General features: G+C 37.1%; 1 protein-coding gene across 1 annotated transcript in view; it reads left to right on the top strand.

Annotated features, from left to right (window-relative positions):
- Window positions 1–25,655, top strand: part of LOC107715766 (guanine nucleotide-binding protein G(i) subunit alpha-2-like) — a 73,323-nt gene that overhangs the window by 44,316 nt on the left and 3,352 nt on the right. The window contains exons 2-4 of the mRNA XM_016521960.1: window positions 16,441–16,483; window positions 20,059–20,200; window positions 24,957–25,117. Of these exons, the coding sequence (XP_016377446.1) occupies window positions 16,441–16,483; window positions 20,059–20,200; window positions 24,957–25,117 (346 nt within the window). The remainder of the gene's footprint in view (window positions 1–16,440; window positions 16,484–20,058; window positions 20,201–24,956; window positions 25,118–25,655) is intronic.

Raw genomic sequence — 25,655 nt, 5'->3', positions numbered from 1 at the left:
TGTGTATGCTTCAGTGTCTGCGCTCAGAAAACCGGACCGAATTGAGTTCTCTCTTGCGTCGTCATCCATATGTCTGCTCTTCTCTTACTCCCACATATTGACATTTTTGAACGTTTTATGCGACGTGCAGCAAGTGTATGTTAGCTCATGTCCCGCCGGTTCATATGTATGCATCTAACCTCCGAACCACGCAGCAGATTCGTTTGAATGAATCTCTTACCAAATCGTCCCTCCCTAACATTTGTCTCGTTTTTATTAGTTGACGAAAATGTCAGTAGATTTACGTCATAGTTTTTGTCATTCAAAAAGAGTTTTAGTTCATTATCGTCTCGTTGACATCTGTGAAAAAAATGTCGTTGACGAAAAGTATGACGAAAATTATTTGTCAACGAAATTAACACTGCCTTGCCCTCATCCCATAACCAGACACTGACAGTAATTGACACGTACATTGTGTCTCTTGGCTCGGTTTGTGTGATCCAATGCAGTGACATGCACATCAGCATCATCTTTCAAGTGGTTTGAGACCAAATAGAGCCAGAGAGAGAGAGAAGTAGTTTTATTTAAGCCTGACGACGTCTCATGCTTCAGTGTGAAAGAGGAATGTAGGACAGATCTGTTCTAACGCTGACCCGTGACTCATCCCATTACATTTTCCAACAGCTCTATTAGCTCATCCAGGTCTCTAAAGCCCAGGAACTTAACGAGGATGGCAGGGCTATTACATTACCATTACTTCATTCAGGTCAGTCTGCCTGAGGAACAGCAACATGGCACACGCTCAGGTATCTGAGACTCAGGTTAGCAAAGTGACAATTACTCCAGCACTAATTAAGCCATCTCCACTTCAGGCTGTGTCTGACCCTCACTAATTATGCATATATGTGGTGGCAGTGGTTTAATGCTTAGGGACTTTGTTAACACAAAGCAAACAGGTTTAATGGCAACAAAAATTGATCCAGGAGCTCTAGAGTTACAGAGATCTCAATCTTGCCCTATCAATAGTGACTTTGAGGAAACCACTAAACCCAAAACAGCAAGTAAAAATCTGAACTACTGGCCTGATCAGGCCAGCAAAAACAATTATTGTGTTTCCTTCTTGTCTCAGTCCAACTAGGGCCTTAATATGCATCCCTAAAACATTAGTGTGTATTAGTTTCTTCTAGGGGTGGGCGCTATACCGGTATGAAAGTGACTACCGGTTAGTGTTGTCACGGTACCAAAATTTCAGTATTCGGTACCAATACCAGTGAAAATCCACGGTTCTCGGTACCAATTTCGGTACCAAAGCAAAACACAAAAACATGCTAATTGAACAACATTTTTATTAATAACGTTAAACAAAAATTAAATGTACAAAACCAATGCCATTCTTTATACTTATTTAAAATTGTTTCAAGTTTTTCCACAAGTAATAAAAGTATGAAAAAAGTAAACTAGTTTCACCCAAAAGTTTAGTCATAGTTCTGCTGCCACTGAAAAACATCTGTAAACTGTTGTCTGTTTTAGGGTTTGCTGGTGTGTTTCAGGATCTTCCTCAGTCTGCAGCTGTAAAAGGAACATATAATATACTTAAAGCAATGGGCTGAGTCTGACCAAATGCAACATTAGATCATTGACACCAGCTAAAATATAACTTTTCAGTAAATAACAAACCTCAGCTTTTATAATAAATTTAGATATGATTACATATATTAAGTGTATATCAAATAGATGGAAACTGTTGTATTAAAAACACTTTACAATAAGATTTTATTTGTTAGATAACATGACCTAACAATAAACAATAGTTATATGGCAATTATTCTTCTTAGGGTTAATTTCAAAGTTCAATCTGTTAAAATTATTTAATGCACAATGAACAAACATGAATGATCAAGTGTTTGTATTAAATAACATTCACAAACATTAATGAATGTTTTAAAAATATATTGTTCACTCACTGTAAGATGTTACTAGATCTAACATTGTACAGTAAAGTCTATACAGGAGATAAAATTTGACTGTACTTTTATTTAATCCAAACTGTGTTCATATTTAATTTTAAAGGGCTTTTAAAACCTGCTAGAGATATTCAGCCAAGTATTACAACTAACTGACTAAAAAAAACAAAAACAAAAAAACAACTTTTTCTGGCGGACTGATATGACATAAACACTATATGACATAAGCACTGTTAACCATACATTTGTACATTCTCTAACACGCATATTTTGGTTACACAGTTCATTTAAAAGCCTCTGGTGTGTAAAAATAGTAAATACCATTATGTCCTCCTGTTTTTTACAGTAATAAAAGTTATAGGAGCATTAAATAGTTAACAAAGAAATCATTTTGAACAAAATGAACAAAATTCATTCTAATGCTCATTATATTAGTGTTAGCCGCGCTTATGCTAATGATTAACTACGTATACGCTAACGGCGATGTTTATTTCAATCCGAAATTCTAATTAAAATATGGAATAATATTCATACGAGAAGCTCTAAATATTAAAAATGTAATTGAAACTTACCTGCTTGAACTTGATCGGGGTGTTTTGTTAGTTTGCTGCGTGTCCTCCTCTTGAGGTCGCCACTGCTCTTAAGAAGAGGTTGCCAGGTTTTCACAACAAAACCCGCCAATCGCGTTAAAAATCCCCCGTTAAAAATCGCGTTCTGAAGATAAAATATGCATGTTTTGGCGGGGTTCCCCTGGTAAAATTCGCATTCCAGGGGATAAATATCACGTTAATGGGGTCGTTTTTCAACCCGCGGACATGAAAAACAACCCGCGGCAACAGTGTTAAAGCAGCCCAATTCCGCGGGAAAACCGCGGACTTGGCAACACTAGAAGAGGATAGCTTTCGGATAGCGCATCAAGAACCGGGTTGACCGGGTACTCGGTACCACCGGTACTTAAAAAAACCTGGTACCGTAACGTTTTCATTTTTTTAGTACCGACTTGGTACCGAAATACCGGGTCTTTTGACAACACTACTAATTAATTGATCTTATAAAGAATTAATTTATTATTATTTTATTTATGTATTTTTTCAGAAATACTGTGTTGTGTATTTACATTTTTCTGGTAAATAGAATCTGGTAAATAATTTTTCTGTTAAATATTCCTTAAAAATAATGTTTTAATAATAATTTTATCATTAGTAGTAGTACTATCATTAATTAATTATCATATTAATTACTATCATAATTAATTTGTATATAATATTTGATTTAAGTGTACTGACCTACTTTGATTTATTCATTTAAAATGTGGTCAATTCCGTGACATTCCATCCTATGTACTAGTGATGCGCGGATGGCGGTTATATCTGTGGGCGCTGCAGATAATCCGTGGGTCGGGTAATAAAAAAATACATACTAATTAATTGTGGGTGGGTGGCGGGCGGATAATTTATTTGAAGCAGCGGACTATGGTATTTTGACTGGATGAATGTGGATTAATATAATTATTTTTAATATATTTCTTAAATAGAATGCATCATGGCTGAAATTCTACATGTTCTCTGTACTGCTTGTATGCATAGACTTGAAAAAAAAAAGAACAAAAAAACAATAACATTTGAAAGGTTGGGGTTAGTTAGGCTAATACATGCCACATGCCATAGTTTAGAGGAAGCACTTGCTTTTTTTTTTTAGTGCTGCAAGCTTGAAATGGCTTGTCAACGATTTGGATGTGTGCATGAGCCTAAAGGTACCAAAACTGGGAGGAGAACAGCGTGTGTTCATATGTGATAACTAGGGATATGCTGGTATCAAATTTTCATGTTGCGATTAATTGCTAATGCTTTTATTACGGTATACGGTATTATCACGATATTGAAATTAAGTTTAAAAAAAAGTGCTGTCATAATACAGTATAACAGGTTTAATAACTTTTTTCTTATAACAAAAATAACTGAACATTTAAATGCAATAAAGCAATACAGAAAAATTTATAAAGTTAAAAGTTTTACACAGATTAAAGTGCAAAAGAACTATAAAGACCAATAGGTATCACTTTACAATAAGACCTCATTAGTTAACCTTAGTTAATGCATTAACATTCACAATGAGCAATAGCTACATTTGCTACAGAAGTTATTAATCTTTGTTTAAAAAATACAAGTCTTAGTTCATGTTAGCTCATTAAATAACACAGCTGCAACTCTCGATTTTAACATCCTGTTATTAAATATTGGAATACCTAAGATTAATGAATGTTCAGAAGAATTTTTCATTGGCAGTTTGTTATCTAATGAATTAACTAATGTTAACTAATGAAGCCCTAATGTAAAGTGTGACCGAACAATAAAGAATCAAAACACTTTCAAACAATATCTAGGGCATGTTGTAGTCCAGATTAAAATGTTAAAAAAGTTTGAAAATAAATAGCCTATTAAGTCTAAATATTTAAGTATTTGGCTCTGTGATGAACATCATAGCAAATACACAAATCTGAATGGCTGTTTAAATCATTTAAACACGATTCAGAAACAGAAAGTAGTGCAGTTGCTTTGTTTACAGGATTTCTGGGGTAACGGCTGCATTTAAATGAATTATTATTATTATTATTATTATTATTTCTGCAGTTTAGCGTCATCTGCTGTCAGAGAGTGAAAGTGCGTTTTCATCCAGAGCGTCTCTCACATGTTCCTCCATGTGCTTCTCGTCCGCGCCCTTGTTTACCTCAGAGTGCACATGGGTCTTTCACGCAGCATACAGCGGTGTTGTGCATTTTGACCAGTTTATGGGAAAAGTATTCTTAAAATGCATTCAAAATTCGGAATAATTTGTAATATATAATTATTCACGGTATTTAGAATTCCCCAAGATAACAATATCGTGCATATTCATTACCTTGATATATCGCATTACCGAATACCGGCACAAGTCTAGTGATAACTCGTTATCTGTGAGTTTTGCTCCGCGCTGAGGGATATAAAGCTTTTTGATGCATCTGATGTGTTTTTGTATGTGTTGAGAGGGTTTCTTTAGATGAGTTAGACTGGAGAGCTCAGGGGAGATCTGCCGTCTGCCAGGAGACTTCAAGGCCTCTGGGCTGCTGCTTGCTTGCTTTGAGACTCTCACACTTACACACACACTGCTCCGTCCTTCTGCTGTCTGCCTAGATTAATGAGACCAGAGTAATACTTTGCCCAGCCAAACACACAAACTCACTCTCTTATTCACAAGGGCCCTGAAGGCAGGTGTTTAATAGATATTACTCCGTGCATAACCTCTAACCAAGCACTTTATTTACATAAACATGCCTCTCAATGGACCTGTTAGAGTCATTAGACAACACTGTGCTTCCCTAATTAAACATCTCATGAGCTGGCAGAAGATGCAGATGTTGCAGCTGGAGAATAATCTGAAATTTCACTTCTCTGTAGTGTTTATCCTGCATTGTTTTGATTGATTGTCAAGGGCACATGTGATGTGGGTTTCTGAAGTGTGCTTGTGGTGAGTGGACACGTGGTCACAGGTCATGAGAATGACCATCGTGCTTCTAAATGAATTGGTTGTTATTTAACTTTCACACATGGAGCTCAGACTTTTTCCTCTGTCTCTTGAAGTCTGTTGAGGCCAGAGGTCTTATTGATTTCTCTCTCTTATTTATTGTCTTCAGGTTTATTAACAAACATGTGTTGGCCGGTTTTGCTATGGACGTGATACCACAAATCACATGGTTTGTTGAAAAGAGGTGTGCTATTCCTTTTCTTAGCAATCAAACCTAAAATGTTTATCTTGTAGAGGATAAAATTTAATTAAACATGACTTTCATATAAGGAGGAACATGAGCCAACGAGAGACCAGAATCTATTTTAGGTGAAAGTGAAAAGTGAAAGTGAGGTGACGTGTAGCCAAGTTTGGTGACCCATACTCGGAATTTGTGCTCTGCATTTAACTCATCCAAGTGCACACACACAGCAGTGAACACACACACACACACACCGTGAACACACACCCGGAGCAGTGGGCAGCCAATGCTGCGGCGCCCGGGGAGCAGTTGGGGGTTCGGTGCCTTGCTCAAGGGTCTCACCTGTCGTGGTATTGCGGGTGGAAGAGAGCGCTGTACATTCACTTCCCCCACCGACAATCCCTGCCAGACCTGAGACTCGAACCCGCAACCTTCGGGTTACAAGTCCGACTCTCTCTGTTTATTTTTTTTATGTTTATTTAATGAACACACTTGCATTTGCCAGCCTTTTCTTTTGTCAGTGTTTACATGTTACAGTCGTCTCCTCTTTATTTCTCTATAAACAAGATTTTTGTTGTTGAGAAGATGCCATGTGTTTTCATCTCTGTCTCGCTCTCTTGTGGATCCTCTGAGTGCTTGGAAAATGGAAATGAATTCATCCCAGATCCAGTAAACTTTTTTTTTCTTTAAATGTTAACATTGATTTAACATTTATGGATAATACTTATTTATTTTAATTATTATACCATATATATGTGTGCTATTGTATTCTTCCTTGGGAAATGTTTTCATTGTTTTGACCTCCTGCATCCTGGGTCTGTATGACCACAGACGTGGAAGTGTAAGGCAGGAGGAACTCTTGGCAATATCTCTCTCCCTCTGTCCTTATGGGATTTGGAGGAAATGCTTTCTGCTCAGACCTTTTGTTCCCTTATTCCCTAATCTAGGACCTGCTTCCTCCCCACCCACATCTAACCTTAAAGGTTTAGTTCACCCAAAAAATAAAATTCTGTCATTAATTACGCACCCTCATGTCGTTTCAAACACTGTATTGTATATTCGCACACATCACATTATTGTTTGCTGTTTAGGAACATGAGCGCTCTGAGCACATAACAGGCAGAAGTGTGAGAGACATGCTGTAAAATACATTCTTCAATAATGAATCGTATTAGTGTATGCTATCTATTTCTCAGTACTGTACATGTTTTATTACTCCAATCAGTGACCTTGATGGAAAGTCTCTGGCAATTAAAGGAATAGTTAATTCATTCATTCATTCATTCAAAAAAAAAAATGATATAATGATATATAACACAGTTGTTACCTTTTTTATTGAGCCCATCAAGTATGGAATACAATCTTGTTAACTGCTTTTAGAGGTTGATGGTGCCTCTTAAGGTGCTAGAATAAATATTCTAAAATGGGCACACAAACGATACAATGTGATAGTGGGTTAATTCCAACAATGGTGGCGGGCAATAACAACATCAAATAAAGAGTCAAATAACTGGGCTAAGAACAGCAGCCAATCCATTTGTATTTGCAGTCGTAATGAAGCATTTAAGATAAGGCAAGTGATGTTATTGCAGCTCAATTAGAGCACAATTGTTTTAATGGTGATCCTGGAATGAAAAAGCATGCTGTAGTGTTGGCAGTAATAGAGCTGAAAACTACATCTTCATTTAGAGCAGTCGTCATCATCTCTATATTTACAACAACTATAGAGCAGAGGGATTCCCCTGAGTGTGTTTGTCTATGAAATGCATTGTCACTCTCTTTTTATTCAGCGGACTCTCATCCTCCTTAACAAAAAATACAGTGGTGGTACCATAGTACAGGGATGGTATTAGATGGTAATGTGTGACAAATAAGGGTGTCTGAGAGTAATTACAGATTAAGTCATGTGTTGTATAACATGCAAAAGTGATTTGAAAGTTATTTGAAATGTAATATTCATGTTTCATGTTTTTATTTTAATGTTAATGTTTCGTTATTTATTTTAATGTATACACAATACATATCTTAAAAATTATTTAAAAACCTATGTTTTAAACTTATTTTGTTAAAGGGTTAGTCCACCCAAAAACTGAAAATTCTGTCATTAATTACTCACCCTCGTGTCGTTTCAAACCCGTAAGACCTTCGTTCATCTTCGGAACACAAATTAAGATATTTTTGATGGAATCTGAGAGCTGTCTGACCCTGCATAGACAGCACCGCAACTGAAATGTTCCCAAGTCCAGAAATATAGCAAGGAGATCTTTAAAATAATCCATGTGACATCAGTGGTTCATCCGCAATTATACGAAGCTACGAGAATTAGGGATGCTCCAATCAGGATTTTTGCAGCCGATACTTGTAATGGAAAACTATGTGAATGGCGCTCTGTTCCGCGGCAGGATTTTCTGTTGGCTGCATGTAAATGCACGTTTGAAGTTTTCCGCTCTGTGCAGCGCGCAGTGTCACGTGTCAAAACAAACAACACGTGCTGTTAGTGATTTCCGCCTCTAGAGGTCGCTCTCGTACTGTATAATGGCAGCGGACCCTTCTCAGCCACTCCAGCAACGGACGCAACCCGGAAAACTATCGGCGTTGATTTTTGCCGATAACCGATAGTTCCGCCAATCAACTATCGGTGCCGATTAATCGGCAAAACCAATGAATCGGTCAACCTCTACTTAGTACCGATTTCTTGTCATGGTGATGGGCCGATACTAATGCTGATTCTGATGCTTCAAGCTTTATATAGACTGTTTGATCGGGCGCACACGTCTGGCCCGAAGTTAACTTCTGGTCTGTGTTTGTTTATCAGTCCACACCGGCGATGACATGACTGTGGCGCCAAATCATTTATGTCCCCACGCATCATGTACGTCGTCATGCGTTGACGTCATCAAATTGCGATCGGTTCGTGAGATCGGCCTAGTGTAGTGAGTACCGATCGAGTCATAAAATGTGATTATCAGCCGATACTGATCTCCGGCCGATCGATCGGAGCAGCCCTAACGAGAATACTTTTTGTGCACAAAAGAAAATTTTTTTTAAAAATTTTTAATAATAATTTTTTTTCTTTTGCACACAAAAAGTATTCTCGTAGGTTCGTATAGTTGCGGTTGAACCACTGATGTCACATGGATTATTTTACAGATCTCCTTGCTACGTTTCTGGACTTGGGAACATTTCAGTTGCGTTGCTGTCTATGCAGGGTCAGACAGCTCTCAGATTCCATCAAAAATATCTTAATTTGTGTTCCGAAGATGAACGAAGGTCTTACGGGTTTGAAACGACATGAGGGTGCGTAATTAATGACAGAATTTTATTTTTTGGGTGAACTAACCCTTTAACTGTTACAGGATAAAACACCGAAGTTGTATCGTCTCACCGCAAAAGGGTTAATGTCTGTCCTCTTTTGGCCTTAATTCGGTGTATTTCTTTCTTTCTTTCTTTCTTTCTGTAATTAATTGTGAAATTTACTAGCAGTTTTCAGTGCATATCTGGGTCACCAAAAACATGGCATTTAAAAAAATTGAAAAACCTTTGAAAATGTATTTATATATTTACTTTATTTTAGTGACATTTAACGTGATTGTGATTTTAATGTGACTGTTAAGCACATTTTTATGAGCAATTTACAACAATCTTATTCCCGTCATTACTATAATATAAAACAATTATACAAATTATAGGAATTGTAGTATATTTATACATTATTTGTTCATTTTACTCCATTTGATTTGGTTTTTCATTTTTTGAAAAATAGTCCTGAAAAAATTAAATGTACTCTGAGGTAATAGATTAATTATAATTTAATAATTTTGTTAATTTATTAAAATTAAATTATATGTTTTGGAGTCAAGTGTGACCTGGTAATTTCTTCATGATACTCACCCACTAACCAGTGTTGGTATTATATGTGATATATGTGGTCATGACATTATTGAGAACTTCTTCATTCCTGTAGTTTTGACATCACTTCCTCCAGAGTGGTCATGTAAGGAAATACTGACAAACAAAACTGGAGAAAGCCAGCCAGCATAAAAGCCTGTAGGAAAATCAATTGGAATATTTAAACATCACACCATCTGAACAGCCTGTCATACCAGACCAGACCAGACTGGTGGGTGCAGCCCAAGCTAGCCAAGACAGACCGCAGGCTAAGAACAAAGAACGAACCACCCTAAATTATAGACGAACTCAACAGCCTGATTAGGAGTTCATTACTGCTGCTTCTGCTGAGCTTCTAAAATATGACATGGCTCTTTGTCCAACTTTCAGAGCTGTAATTTTAAGAGGAGCCAAAATGATTGAAGCTGGAAGTGGACTAGGCTGTTAACGCTTCTGTTTGATGCAATCATATTCAGCCTAACAGTGCAGTGGGCCCATGCAAGCGCTATTATATTCTGTCTGTGTTTGCTGCCTCCCTTCTGTTTAAATGAAGAGTTTTGCGGTGCTGATGGAGGCCCGGGGCATTAGAGGCTCTAACTGTGTGTGTGTGTGTGTGTGTGGCTGGGTCAGCTGTAATTGTTGTGACCTAAATGATGGTAAACAGTGGCATTGCTGTCCACACAACCAGAGCCACACTCACACTGGCCTCTTTGTCCTTCTCTTCCCACCCCCTCTGACGCACACACACACGGACCATTTGTAGCCCCATAAGGGCCTATAGGGAGCAGGATGGCCCCAGGCGGATGGGACTGGCATGGATTTCCCTCCTTCGGTGGAAACTGGGGAACTCTGGGACAATGGCCACGTGACGCTCTTTGGCATCTTAGGAGCCTGATGAGGAAAGGGTCTTTTGTTTCTATTCTGCATTTCCCAACGTGTTACATCACACATCCACTAATACACACGTGTGAGATGTTGTGGAAGCTGTGATTTAGATGCATGCTAATGTGCTTTCCAGAAAGCCTTACTTATTATTCCTTCTGGATTGACCACATCACTTCGAGAGTTTCGAGATATTTCTTCTTTTTTCTTTCTTTTTCACATTCATGTGTTTATAAACTAGACATGGTTGACTAGTTGTTCAGCAATCCACTAGTTTATTTTAATGCGATGTTAATTTGTATTATTTGTAATTATTTTAATTTCAAATTATTTAATTTCATTTTAAGTATTTTTTATTTTTTATTTTAGCTGTTTAGTTTTGTGTTTTTAGATTGTTTGCACTGTAAAACCCTCCTGGATACATACAGATGTCTTTGCAAGTTACTTGCAATTCATGCTGTTTTTTGAGGGTTGCTTTTTTTAAGATGCTAAATCAAGTTAAAAATAGTTTCAACTTTTCAGGATGTATCTAGATGCATCTGTCTTTTCTATTTTTAATTTTTTGCTAACTTTGTGTTGTCCTCAACAGTCTGCACTGCACATGCTGTTCCAGACAGCATTTTAAGGCATCATAGTCACACCCTCAAAGTGGTGGCTCTTCCACGAGGTACAAGGTAGCTTAAAATGGCAAAAGTCATTCTAATATGCTGATTTGATTGCTCAAGAAGCTTATTATTATCAATAATATCACGTTGTTAGCTTAGCTTAGCAACATTGTCTGTTGAAATCAGTTGTTCTATTTTCAAGATGCTGCCTGTGTAGTGCTAAGTTATTTTAATGTCCTGCCTTTGCTGTCTTCTAAGTAGCTCTTTAGGATTTTGAACAGAGCTTGTTTGTGTTACAGTTGACCAGCAGGTGCAACCAAGCAATAGATGTGCACAGTCTCTGTTTATTGTCAAGGTTTTGAAGGTGTCTTGCCCACAGACCAATAAAAGCTTATTTACTGAACACACAAACTTCTCACTACGTCACCGAGGGGATGGTGTGTGTTGGTGTTTCAGGTATTACAAGTGTGTGCAATACCTTGTGAAACCACCAAACAAATGTGCAAGACATTTGGACTTTCGTCTCACTCGTGTTCAGAACAACATTTCTAAACTCTTATCGATCTGACTAGAGGGCGATGATCCAACCTGGGGGGAAAAATAAATAAATTAAATGAATAAATAATCAGACAAATGAATTTTTCAGACAGCCCAATAAACGGCTGACAGTTTTATGCATTTACTAGATATAAACATCACACTCGCCCATCTGTGGGGCATCATCAGTCTGCGGTCTCCACCAGAGCATTGATCAGGGTGAGCTGCATCAAAAGTGTTTGTTTTCACAACAGCTCTGTCTTTGCCGATTCATTATCCAGCGGTGGTTTGAGCAGGTAAATAACATTATAAATGACCCTAGAGGCACTGCAAGGATGTTCAGTGCTTATTAAACCATCACTTCATTAATCCAAAGTATTTGGTTTGTAAGTGAGCGGTTATATGTATTATGTCAAAGAGTGCATGATTAATAAATTGCTTGTTCGTGGTACTTTTTTATTTATTTATTTATTTTTTTACAATTACGTTGCCATGAAGAGGTTCACCACAATATTGTGCAATATTGAACTCTGCACAGAGAATCCTAATGGAAATTTCTTGTCCTTTGTTTCAGCACTTTGACTTGTAGCTATGCCCAGAAGGACACAGACATTTGCATATGTTTTAAGGGATGCTTTAGAACAGTGGTTCCCAACCCTGGTCCTGGAGGCACCCCAACACTGCATATTAGTCTCCTTAATCAAACACACCTGATTCAGATTATCAGCTCATTAGTAGAGACTCCAAGACCTGAAATTGGTGTGTCAGAGAAAGGAGATATGCAAAATGTGCAGTGTTGGGGTGCCTCCAGGACCAGGGTTGGGAACCACTGCTTTAGAATATTACAAAGGAAACTGCAAGATTAGGACTGCAAGATAATAAAATAAAATGTGGATATTTGATGTTTGTTTATTTAGGGAAAGCTGCTATATCCTATTTTAAACAATATTTAGCTTATTCTTTGTTTTTGAATCAGCTGATGACTTTCTGAATTTCATTTGTTTTTTTATTTTACTTTATATTTGCTTTATATTATTTTACTTTACATTTTTCCTGAGCATGTACACAATTCACTATGGCAAAGCTCTGATGTATTTATATTAATTTTAACCCTATAAACCTATATTGTACCCCTAAAACTATTTTAAATATTTTGCTTATTCTTTGTTTTTTAATCTAATCCTTTTTTTATTTTATTTTATATTTCAACTTTGACACAGCTCATGCTCATTTTAACCCTATAACCATATTTTAAACCTCAAAGTATTAAATTTTTTTTTTTTTTGATAATGACTCCCTGAATTTAATTTAGTTTAATTTAGGTTAGGTTATTATTTAATTTTATTTATATTTTTAATGAATATTTTTTAATGTGTAATTTTTCATCATGTAAAAAAACATGTTTTTTTTAACTGCCCATGTTTTATTTTTTTATATCATCATAATCATTATCATTATTATATATATTTTGTTGGTGAAAATACTAGTGGTCTAAGACTTTTGCACAGCAGTGTGTGTGTATAATATATATATATATAATTATTATTTTTTTTTTATTTTTTTTTTTATTGTGTTCTTTTTATTGGGCTCTCTTCAGATCAGATTATTAATCCAGCATTGTTATTAGACTAGCCTGCGAACACTAGAGCACAAGAAAAAGGAGAAGAGGGAGATGCATTTATTAAGTGAACAGTCAGAGAGATCACGCTCTGCTTGTGGAGGCTTGGAGATTCCTAGAATTTGAGCAGAAAGGAGCTAATGCCTAGCAACCGCACCACAAAGGGCGGAGAGCTGTGGTCAAGTCTGTCTGCTGGAGCAATGAATACAAAAACCCAGAGGACGAGTGAAGTGAGCGAGCGAGAGCAAGAACTTGAGTCTGTTTAAACGTGATCAGATGGATCACATGCATGATCTCAGCCTTTTAAATAGGTAAGTTACTTGCTTTTGATTTCATAATGCAGTTGAGAGAAGTCATGGCCAAGCTAGAAAATAAGACAGGCAGGGTGGACGGAGACAGATGTGTACTGTGGTAACCTGGGTCGCAGCTGCAGCAACAAAACCGAATTATTCTCGTCTCCACTGTGAACCTGTGTGCCTCAGACCATAATGACCACAAAAACTCAGTCAACCTCAGCCAGACAACCTGGCTCCGGATCAGGAGTGCACACCTGAGCTCACTGGCACGTCACTGTACTGTATTGGTGAGCTCTCATTAGCGTAGCCCATGTTGTCATTTACACACCCACGCCTGCCCTCAGATCTGAGGTACCGCAACCGTGTGATGACACCAATGCAATGCAAAAACAACACCTGATACCAGGAAATTTAAATTAGTTTAATTTAAATTTCTATTATTATTATTATTAATTATTTTATTTTTTTTTATTTTTTTGGGGGGGATGTGCAATAATTATTTTTAAATTATTCCAATACCAATAATTTGCTTTTTTTTTTTTATAGTACAGAAAAAACTGCAAGTGAATATTCATGTGCATATTGCTTTGGAATTGAGCTCATAAAATGAAAACAGGTCAGGTTTAATTGGTAGTGTGCTGAAAATACAGGCCATTGTGTAATAAATGTTCTTGGATACAGGAAGAACCCGGCTGCTATCCCAGTGGAATCGCTGGTCATGTTTAAAATTAGTTTCGTAGGAGATGGCACACGATTTTCAGTTCAGAGACCCTGCGAAGAATCTATAACCGTAATTGGATAAATTGAAAAGATGTAGCGTGCTTCTGTGTAGCTCATTTATGATTGTTTAAGAGAGAGTTTTTCTGGTAATCCACGACTACTGTTTGGTTGAGTGCTGCTCATGTGATGACCTTTTGTCTTTTGTTATGGTTTAAAACGCATTCCGTGGAAGTGTCGCCAGTTTTATTCACAGACAATAACTAAAACATACATGGCCACATCCTGTAGGTGCACATCGCTAGATGTATGAACACTAATACACAATAGACATGTTGAGTCATACAGGCTTTTATTTTCCCGTGAGGGCTATCCCGTCTCCTGTCTGTCCTCTAAGGGATTGAGCACAATGCAAGTTCACTAAGTATAACAAGAACTATATTAGTGTCCATACCAAGGGACGATAAAATTGTTTTTTATAAGTGTACACTACAACTTTGTCTTCTTCCACTGTAAATGCTCAAGCTTCGTAAAATTATTAAATGCTCAAGCTTCATAAAATTATGGTTGTACAACTGATGTCACATGGACTATTTTAACAATGTCTTTACTACCTTTCTGGGCCTTGAACACGGTAGTTGTGCTGCTGTCTATGGAGGGTCAGAAAGCTCTCGGATTTCATCAAAAATATCTTCATTTGTGTTCCGAAGATGAACGAAGGTCTTACGGGTTTGGAACGACATGAGGGTGAATAATTAATGACAGAGTTTTCATTTTTGGGTGAACTATCAATTTAAAGTTAGATCATGTAGCAGTAGCAGTGATAATAATAATAATAACATTTTTACAACCTTATTTTTAAGGAATATCACAGATTTTTTCTTCCAAGTTTTAATTTTAACAGAAAACCTCTGTTGTGCAGCAATTTTACTGTTTGCCAAACTATAAAAAGAAATTTTAAAGTTTTCATTTGATTTGAATTTAAAATTTAATTTAAAATGTTTTAATTTTTTTTATTGCTTTATTGCATTTGATGACTGTTTTTGATAAGAAATTAGTATTAAATCATTACATATACAATAATCATTATCACATTGTTTTATGAATTCAGGTTATTACACATTGTTTTTGATTATTAAAAATAATTAAACGATTTAATCTGAATCCAGAAAAATTACAACTGGAAAAAAAATAAAAAAATAAAAACTGGTTTCATAGGGCCCTATTATAGTTACAATCCTTGGTGTGAACAGCCCTTTACACCAACTTTCTAAAAGTGCAGTAGCAGCAAAAATCTCTCAAATGAAAGCCGAAAACTGATGCGTGACTGAAGTCTGAACGGCTGCCGTCTCCGTAAGATGTGGGAGAACTGATTTGGCATGTTTGAGGTGTTGACAGCAGCTGCTCAAGTGTGAAGTCGTCTCTTCACGTAGAGTAAGTGGGTGTGAGTGTGTGGCACGTTGACAGGTGTGCTAACACTGTGATTTTGAAATCAGTAGGCCATCTTTTGACACACACACACAGGCTTTCTTTACTTTTTCTTTTTCAGGCTTTCCTTTTTTTGTGCATCTTCGGATACCATTTCATTGGAGTTTGAGGGCAGTTTTCCGCTCTGTTTGCAGCGTAATCCGTGTGTGTTGTTTGGAGTTGTGTAAGAGGGCCGCAGACTGACGGCCAGGGGGCCGCGCTACATCTCAGAGCTGCACGTCATGTGACACGAACACGCTCCCCAGAGCACAAACATGTGCCAGTCCGTATCAGACACGCCATTGTGACGCGTAGATGTTTTTGAGATGCTAGAAGGTGCTTGTGGGAGCTTCTTGATTCTAGAGTATGGCTGTTATGTTTTGTGTGTTTATATAATGTTCAAATGAGGGAGTTAGATGTCAAATGAGTAGCGTGCCCCCGCAGGCCTGTGGAAATTACCCTGATAAGGCCCCGTTTCCTGTTTGTGAAGCACTCAGACATCTCCATTAAAGGCCAAACTTGATAAACACCAGGTCTGGGAGAGAATGGAACGCTGAAGATCGACAGCTAAGTCAGCAAGACTTGAGTTACTGGAAGTATAGGCTACGCACACATTCACAATACAGGATGGGCATTAGCGCTAAGACTCTGACTAGACAGAGAAAAAAACAGTGACTGTGAGCTTGCTTTCCTGTCTGAAGATGAAGTGTGTTATAACCTTGTTTTCTTTGTGTTTCTGTCACAGGTGCTGGAGAATCAGGGAAGAGCACCATCGTAAAACAGATGAAGTGAGTGAACGATGTTTTCTCTTTTCGAAATCTCTTACTCTCTTTCAGACACATCTCTGAATGCCAGCTGTTGACGCTGGTGTGGATGATATGAGAGGGAACAGCTGCAACTCTAAAGTGAGAAAATGTTACGAAAGAAAATTTTCTTTCTCACAAACATACACATATTCCTTGATATGGGACATTAGGAGTTTTTTGCCCCTGCGCTAGTTAATAAACTCAAAGTGCACATACTCCTACACAAACCCCAGAGTTCCAAGTCTAAATAAGTGTTTAGAATCATTCACTTCAGTGAGTCAGATTCAGGGAGTCATTTCAAAGGCTAGATCATCAATTTGAACAGCTATTCAGGTAGCTAGACAAGTTTAAATGATGTTTTATTAACAAGGTTCGGGAGGAGCGCGTCAGATACTTAGCCTAATTAACACAGGTGGAGTGCACGCAAGTTAATCAACACCATGGTGTAAATACAGCTGACTTACCTCTATCCATTGACGGTTATCAGCATCCCTCCTCCGCCCCATCTCCTCACTTCGAGTTCATACTACTACACTTATACGGGGGGGTACTCTAGGTTCGGGCCATTCCCGAGCTCGGAGCCCTTCCCCGGACAGCACGCCAAATATGCATTACCATACTTCAGCTAATTATATGTAAGCGTGAACTCGTGAAAGTTGCAATATAACAGTAGATAGATTCAGATCTTTTCTTCCACATTGTGACGTATATCCGAATGAGATAGGTTCTTGGAAATAAAAAAGGTAGCACAGAGTCTAAGTTCAATCCTTCAGTCGTTGGTTGAATGGAGGCAGATCTGAATTCAAGCTTGAGATCAGTTTGTAAGAAAGGGACTAGGTTTATGCAGCCAAAATGATTGAGGAAGATGCAAAATATGTACCAATAAGTACATATCACTGCAGTTTCCTAGCACTTGTAATCATTTTCCTACACAGTTATGATTACAGCTCAATATGTTTCATTTTCCGGATGTAACAAGCTTGCTCGGTAGCCCAGCCGGCATGGAATTGGACTTAGGATGCGGAATCCTTGGGTACGAATCCTGTGAAAAACCTGACTCACGATGAAAGAGCTCAAAGATGAGAGATCGAAAAACAAGCTAAAACGGCATGCTTGCTATTTGCGTCTTTACGTCACATTCGCTTTTGTTCATATTATCGGGTAGGCTTAGGTGTAGTGTAGATGGTACGTTATTTTAAATCGTCACGGAGCATTAGAGTTATAGCACCACTCAACGAACATTTAATGTCAGAACTGCAGTGACACATACAAAACCAACGTCACATAAAACGTACCATATGTGCGTTCATCTGTTCTGGGGGAAAAAAACAAACACTCTTTTAGTCACGAATATGTCACGAAACCTACATGGCGCTACGTGTTTCGCGTCTTGCAATAAAGTTCCCACAGGTACGTTTTCATCATGAGATCAGGCTTGACATAACACGACCATAAAACTAGTTCACGTTAATTCATGCAATAGCACCCACTGTGGCAGCTCTGAGAATGCAAAATATATTTGCATTGTATTATCAGTTGTATTCGGACATGTTTCAGAACTTAATAAAACGTGAAATTGTTTATGCGTTGTAAGCATACTTGTGTAGAGTATTTTTTGGGGCCTTACACATAGAAGTCTTTGCCTACCTAGACAGCATTTTTTGACACAAATGTTACAAACGTAACGCTGATGGCTAAAAGTCCTGTCAGGGTATGTAGCCTATGTGTCTCCCTTGCTCACACTCACATAAACAGCTGTTGCTGTGCGTGTGTATGTAGTCGGGCCCCTGGCAGCAGTTAATACTGTTTATCTGACCTTGACCTCTGCTGCTCTTTTTACACCTCTGTTTCCCAAAGCAATTTTACAATCTAATCATTCTAATGGAAAATGTTTTGTACTCCATCTCATCACTGAATGCATCCTGGCACACACACTCTGACCTGGGGTGAAATCGCAGCATTCATTCTTTAATAATAGAATTACATTATTATAAAATGACTCTAGTTGTGCTTAGCTATATTGGAGAAGGTTGTTTGTATTTTCCCTTTAAAGGTGTTTTAAATGCCGTCTGAGTGTCATTTGAGTGATACACGGTGAACTGGCTCTCTGGTTCTATCCTCAGAGATTTTCCTCTGAACTACTGAGCCAGAGCTGACTATATAAAAAAAAAATCTCCATAGATTTGCAGTCTGACAAGATCCACAGGACAATTCCCACCAGCACTTAAAATCAATTCAGTGGCTAAGTTCCATCCACTGCAAAAGCCTGTTCATATTAATAAATTTTATATTACATCTGGATACTAAAGCCAGGCTTTGGGTTAAAACCTAATGTTCTTACTAGTCCTGTCGCAATAATCAATATATCGACTTATCGCACAATATATGTACATGACCTCAATACTTTTTGGTGACGCAATATATCGCCCATTATATTTACATTAAAAAAAATGTTTTGTACTTTCCACTTGCGCCTGTGTTTTTTGCAGCTTCTCGTACATAACGTGGTGTAGTCCTGTGCTAGTTCAAATTTAAAAATGCTTCTACAAAAAAAGTTTCATCTGCAGATATGGCCTTGTTTAGGGATCTGTGCCTTTCTGCATACGGACGGACATCTGACTGCTAAGTAGGGATTGTGTTTTTCAGTAATAGTGTGCACCCTTAATTTACAGAGAGAAGGTCAGGGAAAAATCTGTCATAAAATGGTCTTAAAATGACAATAATATCGCTTATTGCTATTTTTTTATGGGGCAATATATCGCACAACAAAAAGGTATCGTGACAGGCCTAGTTCTTACCTCTTTGTCTTTTGTGCCATCCTGAATTTGTTCTGTTTTATTTATTTATTTATGCATGTTTATATTTGCTTTTTCTGGTGAATATAACAAATATTTATTTAGCTTTATATTTACAATTAATATTGAGTTTAGGGTTGGTAATATTTTTAATGATTCTGAAAGAAGTCTCTTATGCACACCAAGTCTGCATTTATTTTATCGAAAAGAAAAACACGGTAAAATCAAAACTTTGATATTATTACAATTTAAAATAACTTGTCTATTTTAATGTTTTTATTTTTATTTTTGATGAATATAAGGTTTAAAAACAGTATTTATTTGAAATAATTTTTTAACAATGTAAAAGTTTTTACTGCCACTTTTGATATTTAATTTAATAGATAATATTCTGATTTATAAATATAATCAAATTTACTTCTATATATTCAGACTTACAACTATATATTCTTATTTACTTATTTAAATATTCACTATTTACATTGATATATTCTGATTTTATATAACTACTTCTTGTATGCCGCTTCATAATATATGTGTGTGTGTGTGTGTGTATGTATATATGTATGTATGTATGTATGTATGTATATATATATATATATATATATATATATATATATACACACACACACATACACACACATTAAATCACACACACATTAAATCACATTAAAACAATGCAAATGAAATTTTAATGAGGGCTAAATATACTATACCACACTGATGGATGATTGATTGATCGTCTGTATGTCCGTTATGCAGGATTATTCATGAGGACGGCTACTCGGAGGAAGAGTGCAAGCAGTATCGAGCTGTGGTCTACAGTAACACCATCCAGTCCATCATGGCCATCATTAAAGCCATGAGCAACCTCAAGATCGAATATGAGGACGGTGGCAGAGCGGTGAGTACACACAGCATTCCCTCCGCAAATAAATCACACACATCCTCTGTACAGCATAACACACACTCTCAGATCAACTCAAACACCCACCGGCTCAGATGATCCTTCCCTCGTCACAAAGCCAGACATCTGATTATCAGCATAAAGTCTGGTCTTGCTGCTCAAGAAACATTTCTTATTTCTTCTTTTGTGGAAATTGAACTATTTATAACATTTTGTCTTCATCACTTTTGATCAATTTAATTCATCCTTCTACTCGAGTCCTGTAAGAGACTTCAGATCACACATAGCACAATAACTATCTTTTATTCTGCTGTCTATGCACAAATCCTAAGAACCTGCGAGAGATGGAAAGATTAAGTGTAAAAGAAGGCGAAAAAAGAAAATGTGGAAGTCAGAGTGTTAGAGAACAGCCTGAAGGCAGCAGTATGTTCAGTGCATCTGATCCACCTGAGGCTCTGGAGGAACTCTGATCTCTATCAGCACAGATTTATCCTCACTATATAGATATCACCATCAAATCCATGATATTAGACCAGATTTACAGTGAATGTACAGGGTTAACACTGACTGAATGGAAGGAAATAGGACACAGGAGTCTCGAGACGTGTTATTAAAAGTCAAACTTCTTTTAACTTGTCACAGTGTCTTAAAAAAAAGCAGCACTCGTAGTGCAGAGAATGAAGTGAAGAATATGGCTCCTTTAAACCAACACAGGCCCTTTATTTTCACTGTGCAGCAGCAGTGTATAGTTTAATTAGACGGGTGAAGGGAGAGATGGATGATTGTGTCTCTGCTCTGGGAATAGAGCTGTAAAGTGATGTTAGAATGGCTAACAACATCTCTCCATCACGTTTAATTAGTGAGAGCGAGATCTGTTGGAGACATTCCTCAAGTGTTTCCTCCTCCTTTCTCGTTTATGAGGTGTTTTTGATGAAGGATGTCAAAACTGATAACTGATAAGTCAGTGGGTCATCTCAGTAACTAGTCTGTGTTAAGAAAACCCTGTGTAATTACTGTAAGCTAGTTCAGGGTAATGTTCACAAGACACCAATCAGAAGCATTTCTGAGTTATTTATTAAGGGTGTCAGACTCATTTTAGGTTAAGGGCTGGATTGGGAAAAACACGCATACAGTGCCCAGATAAGGGTATGAGTACTTATGCAATGGAATCATTTAAGTTTTTTATTTTTAATAAATTTACAAAGATGTTAAAAACCAGTTTTTTGCTTTACCATTATGGTGTATGGAGTGTAGATTGATGTGGAAAAAAAGTTATTTAAAGCAGTTTAACATAAGGCAGCAACATAACAAAATGTGAAAAAAATGAAAACTTTTACAAGGCACTGTATCTTAAAATGTGTACATATTCAGAGCAACACATGCTTTTATCAAACTAATGATGTCAAGTATCAACTTTATACTGCTGGCATAAATTAATTGGAAAACATGCAAGTCAGTATTGGTGTTTGTGTTGTCACAATACCAAAACTTCAGTAGTCTGTTCCAATACCAATACAATTTCACTTTTCCCTGTACTAATTTTGATACCATAGCAAAAACTGTTTTACTTTTTTAACTATGTGAAAATAAAAATAATACATTTATATTGCAAAACTTAATACACAGATCAATTTTGACAAATCCTTTTTGACATATCCAATTTGTTTATCTCCGCCAAAATAAAAGCTTGATATACCGCACAGAGTAGCATTATAACATAACTTTCAAATGTATCTAGTATGATAAAACAGTGACGCTTTACCCCACATACGCACTACCGGAAGGAGCGGAAGCCGTTGACTGTGGCATAATAAAAGCTCCGCTGCTTTCGAGCCGTGTGTCGCGCTCGTCTCTCATTAGCAATTGCTTCAGCGGCCTCGTTTCGCTTCGACGGCTTTCAGCCTCGCCCTGCTTCATACTACGATGTTAATAAATCTTTAATACATTAGCTCATCCATGAACATGATTTCTACCCAAGTCCCGTCGGATTGCTTCGGCTGTGGGAATGAAGACGACAACTCCCATGATTCCACATTCAGTCACGGCGTCATCAAACTACGCCTTTGTTTCTTTGTTTATTTTGAAAACGCGCCCTCTAACGGCGAAAACTTACATATTGTGCCTTTAATGCTTGAAACTGAAGAAATTAAGTAAATTTTAGTATTATTATTTCACTGTTAAAAAATAATATTATATATTATTATAAATAATATTGTATATTTTTAGTAGCTAATTTTAGAGAACAATATTTATATTTTTTATTATTATTATTATTATATTTTTAAATACAATTTTTATGATGAAATAATACAATAGTAATATGTCTTGTTTTGTTTAATATTTTATTTAATAGTAATAACATTTATTTAATAGTAATAATACTTATTATTAAAAATAATAATAAAAGTCACTTTGTAGTCATATCGATATGGCTGAATTGTGCAGCCCTACAAACAAGCATAGCAAACCTGGAGCTTTATCACATTTTAAATCACAGTTTGTATCAGGAAAAAAAAAAAAAAAGATTTCTGTAACGTAGTAGAGACATTATCCATTTATATAAAAAAAAAATTGTGGACCTCATAAATGACCAACTTGACCATCCCATATGTTTAATTTGATTCTGTTACTCCTTAACTTCATCAAAAACATTGAGTACACAGTGCTATGCGTAAAACAGGAAGTAGAACATTAGCCAGTGTACCTTTTAAATAGTATGAGTGAGTGCATGTGTTAACCATATGTCACAGTTTGAGCAGTGTGCTTTAGACACGTGGAAAACCGCACCCCATGGGGCTGATCGCTGCATCTCCTCATTTTCTCTCTCTTTTCCCCTCTCTCTCTTCTCTTGAGGCCGTAAATCTTTTAAAAGGCCTGTAATCCTCTATTCATATCTGTTGCCTTTTTTCCACCGCATAGTAAAAGAACCTTTGGTGTTCTTGTTTCAAGCATTCCTTGAATCTACGAGCTATTTAACTTCTGAATTGCGAAACACTGTGTCGTTTCACATTTACGATTACTGTATATACTGTATTACTGCAGTATACAGTAGCACACAGTTTAATAATTCATCACATCCCCTAGAAGCACGGGGTCGGTCATGTCACACGTCTCTCAGCCCATCATTTCTGCTCATGGCTCCCATGTTCCACCCCAGGGTTGACTTCCTGTGATCTAGTTCAGCTCCATGGTGGGAGGGGTTTTGCTGTGAGACTCTATTCCTGCAACATATACTCTCGGAGGAGAAAGACAGATATGTAGGTAGACAGTTATTTTTGTAGCTCTGAGAGAAGTGTGTGGGAGACGGTTCGAGACTCGAGTCTGAGATGCGATAGTAGAATCTGGAGATGAGAGCTAGTCATAGACTCCTTCTCTCCCTCTCTGTTTTTCTCTCAGGGGATGCATAGCTTACATTTGTATACTGCACCTTTGACCCGCCTGGCAAATAAATCTCTGGAGTAACATGAAGTAACCCCCACAAAGTGCACATGCACACACAGCAGCAACTGTAAAAATGTCCCTTCTCCCAGAATGCCACCATGCAACCAGTCTGTCTTCAAGATAATGGGTGTGTAGATAATGCAAATGGAAGACCGATATTTCCTTTTACCGATATTTAATCAATAAACAATATCAGGTCTACTAACAAGTGTTGGGGGTTAAACAGTATGTTTAACAGGAGCTGTCATTTCAGTGTTTTACTTTAGATATGCTTTTTTTTTAAATTGCGGTATATGATATGCATCTCACTTTTTTCCTAATTGTTTTTTATTTATTTATTTATTTATTTATTTTTTAATCTATATCCTGCCCAGTGTTGTCCAATGAAACAACAATATATTAAAGGCTATGAAAACAAATATAGTGAATATGTAACTATGTAGGCTATGTTATTTATTATGTGCAAAAAAGGGTTAAAATCACAGGACATCCTAACATTGTAACCTTATAGTCTAAAAACAAAAATAATGCTTTGTAAAGCAGAAGTTAATTGCACTAAACTACAAATGAAAAAAAGCACAGACTAAATGCATTATATCTTGATTAACTTTACAGTTAATGTCGTCAAGAAATGCACTTACTTGTGGGTTTAAAATTCTACAAATGGCACATTTATTGTTCAACAACAAATATTTTAGTAAAATTTATATTTTAGTCAGAATTATTGCGATCCTGTTTTATTGGGCTCTATGTGTGTTGCGCATTTGCGTGGTGTTGATATAAATGCTATTGCTTCACACCATATTGTTTATAAAAAATATATCGATGTGTCATACAAACTTGATATACCGCCCAGCCCTAGCTCAACAAAGGCATCATTTATGTCGTTTGGAATGCAGTACATATTGGATTCACGAAACTCTTGACAGATGCGTATGTGTGTTTTGTGTGTGTTCGTTCTGAAGCTCGCGGCTTTGCGTAACTCTGGGTGAGGTTAAATGCACTTGCATCTTCAAATACTTATGATACAAAATCAATGTAAATAGATAGTTCTTCACATGGGCTAGTGGACACATGGGTAAAAAAAAGAAAGAAGTAAAAACGTTGTTTTGATTAATGTGTAGTGAGTCAATTTCGAGCTGCTGTGAGGTAATATGTTCACATTGCAGATTATTCACAGTTTATGAATTTGGTTGGACTTTGTGACTCCTAATTCTTTTGCATATGATGTATATAAATATGTTAGTTTCTGTATTCTGTGTGTTAATGTGCATTATTTTTGATTGGATCTGTTTATTCGTTTGTTTTATAGGATGATGCACGTCTGTTGTTTTCCCTGTCCGGGGCGGCAGAGGAACAGGGCATCCTGCCAGACGACCTGGCCAATGTCATCACCAGACTGTGGGCTGATGGAGGGGTACAGAGCTGCTTCACCCGGGCCAGAGAATACCAGCTCAACGACTCCGCTGCGTAGTGAGTTCTCTCTCTGTTATTAGTCAGAAAGATATTGACCAATGGCCATTCGTCAATATTCATGGAAAGCAAATATCATAACTCATAATGCACACCCTCAGTCAGATGATAAATCATGCATTTACAGACAGAACAGGGTGGTGCACTACAGCATTATTAGTATTTTACTTGGAAATTAAAACACGTGTTCAAATATTCAAAGGTTTTTTTATAGACACCAAAACCGCTCTGCTATAGTTCAAAATATTCTAAGTGCCTCACTAAATGAGAGCCAAAAAAACTGAAACTTACTCAAGAGTGCCTTTAAATTTAAAAGAAATAGAAAGATGAAAATATGTGATGAGAGTGGGCAGGATCAGATCGATACGTCAAAGCGAGCAGAAACTCTGGCACTAACAGTTAACGCTCCGTTGAGAAACCAATTGCTATTAAACGGAGGGTTGGCCTGGGTCAGGACTTCCATGAATTTTCCCATGCTTGATACACTCAAAATCAATCAGGGGTAGGAGGAGCGTTCCCTCACGGGGGATCACGGTTG

Source organism: Sinocyclocheilus rhinocerous, unplaced genomic scaffold, assembly GCF_001515625.1.
Source record: "Sinocyclocheilus rhinocerous isolate Xijiao unplaced genomic scaffold, SAMN03320098_v1.1 scaffold899, whole genome shotgun sequence".
Lineage (NCBI taxonomy): Eukaryota > Metazoa > Chordata > Actinopteri > Cypriniformes > Cyprinidae > Sinocyclocheilus > Sinocyclocheilus rhinocerous.
This window is presented reverse-complemented; position numbering and strand designations above follow the sequence as displayed.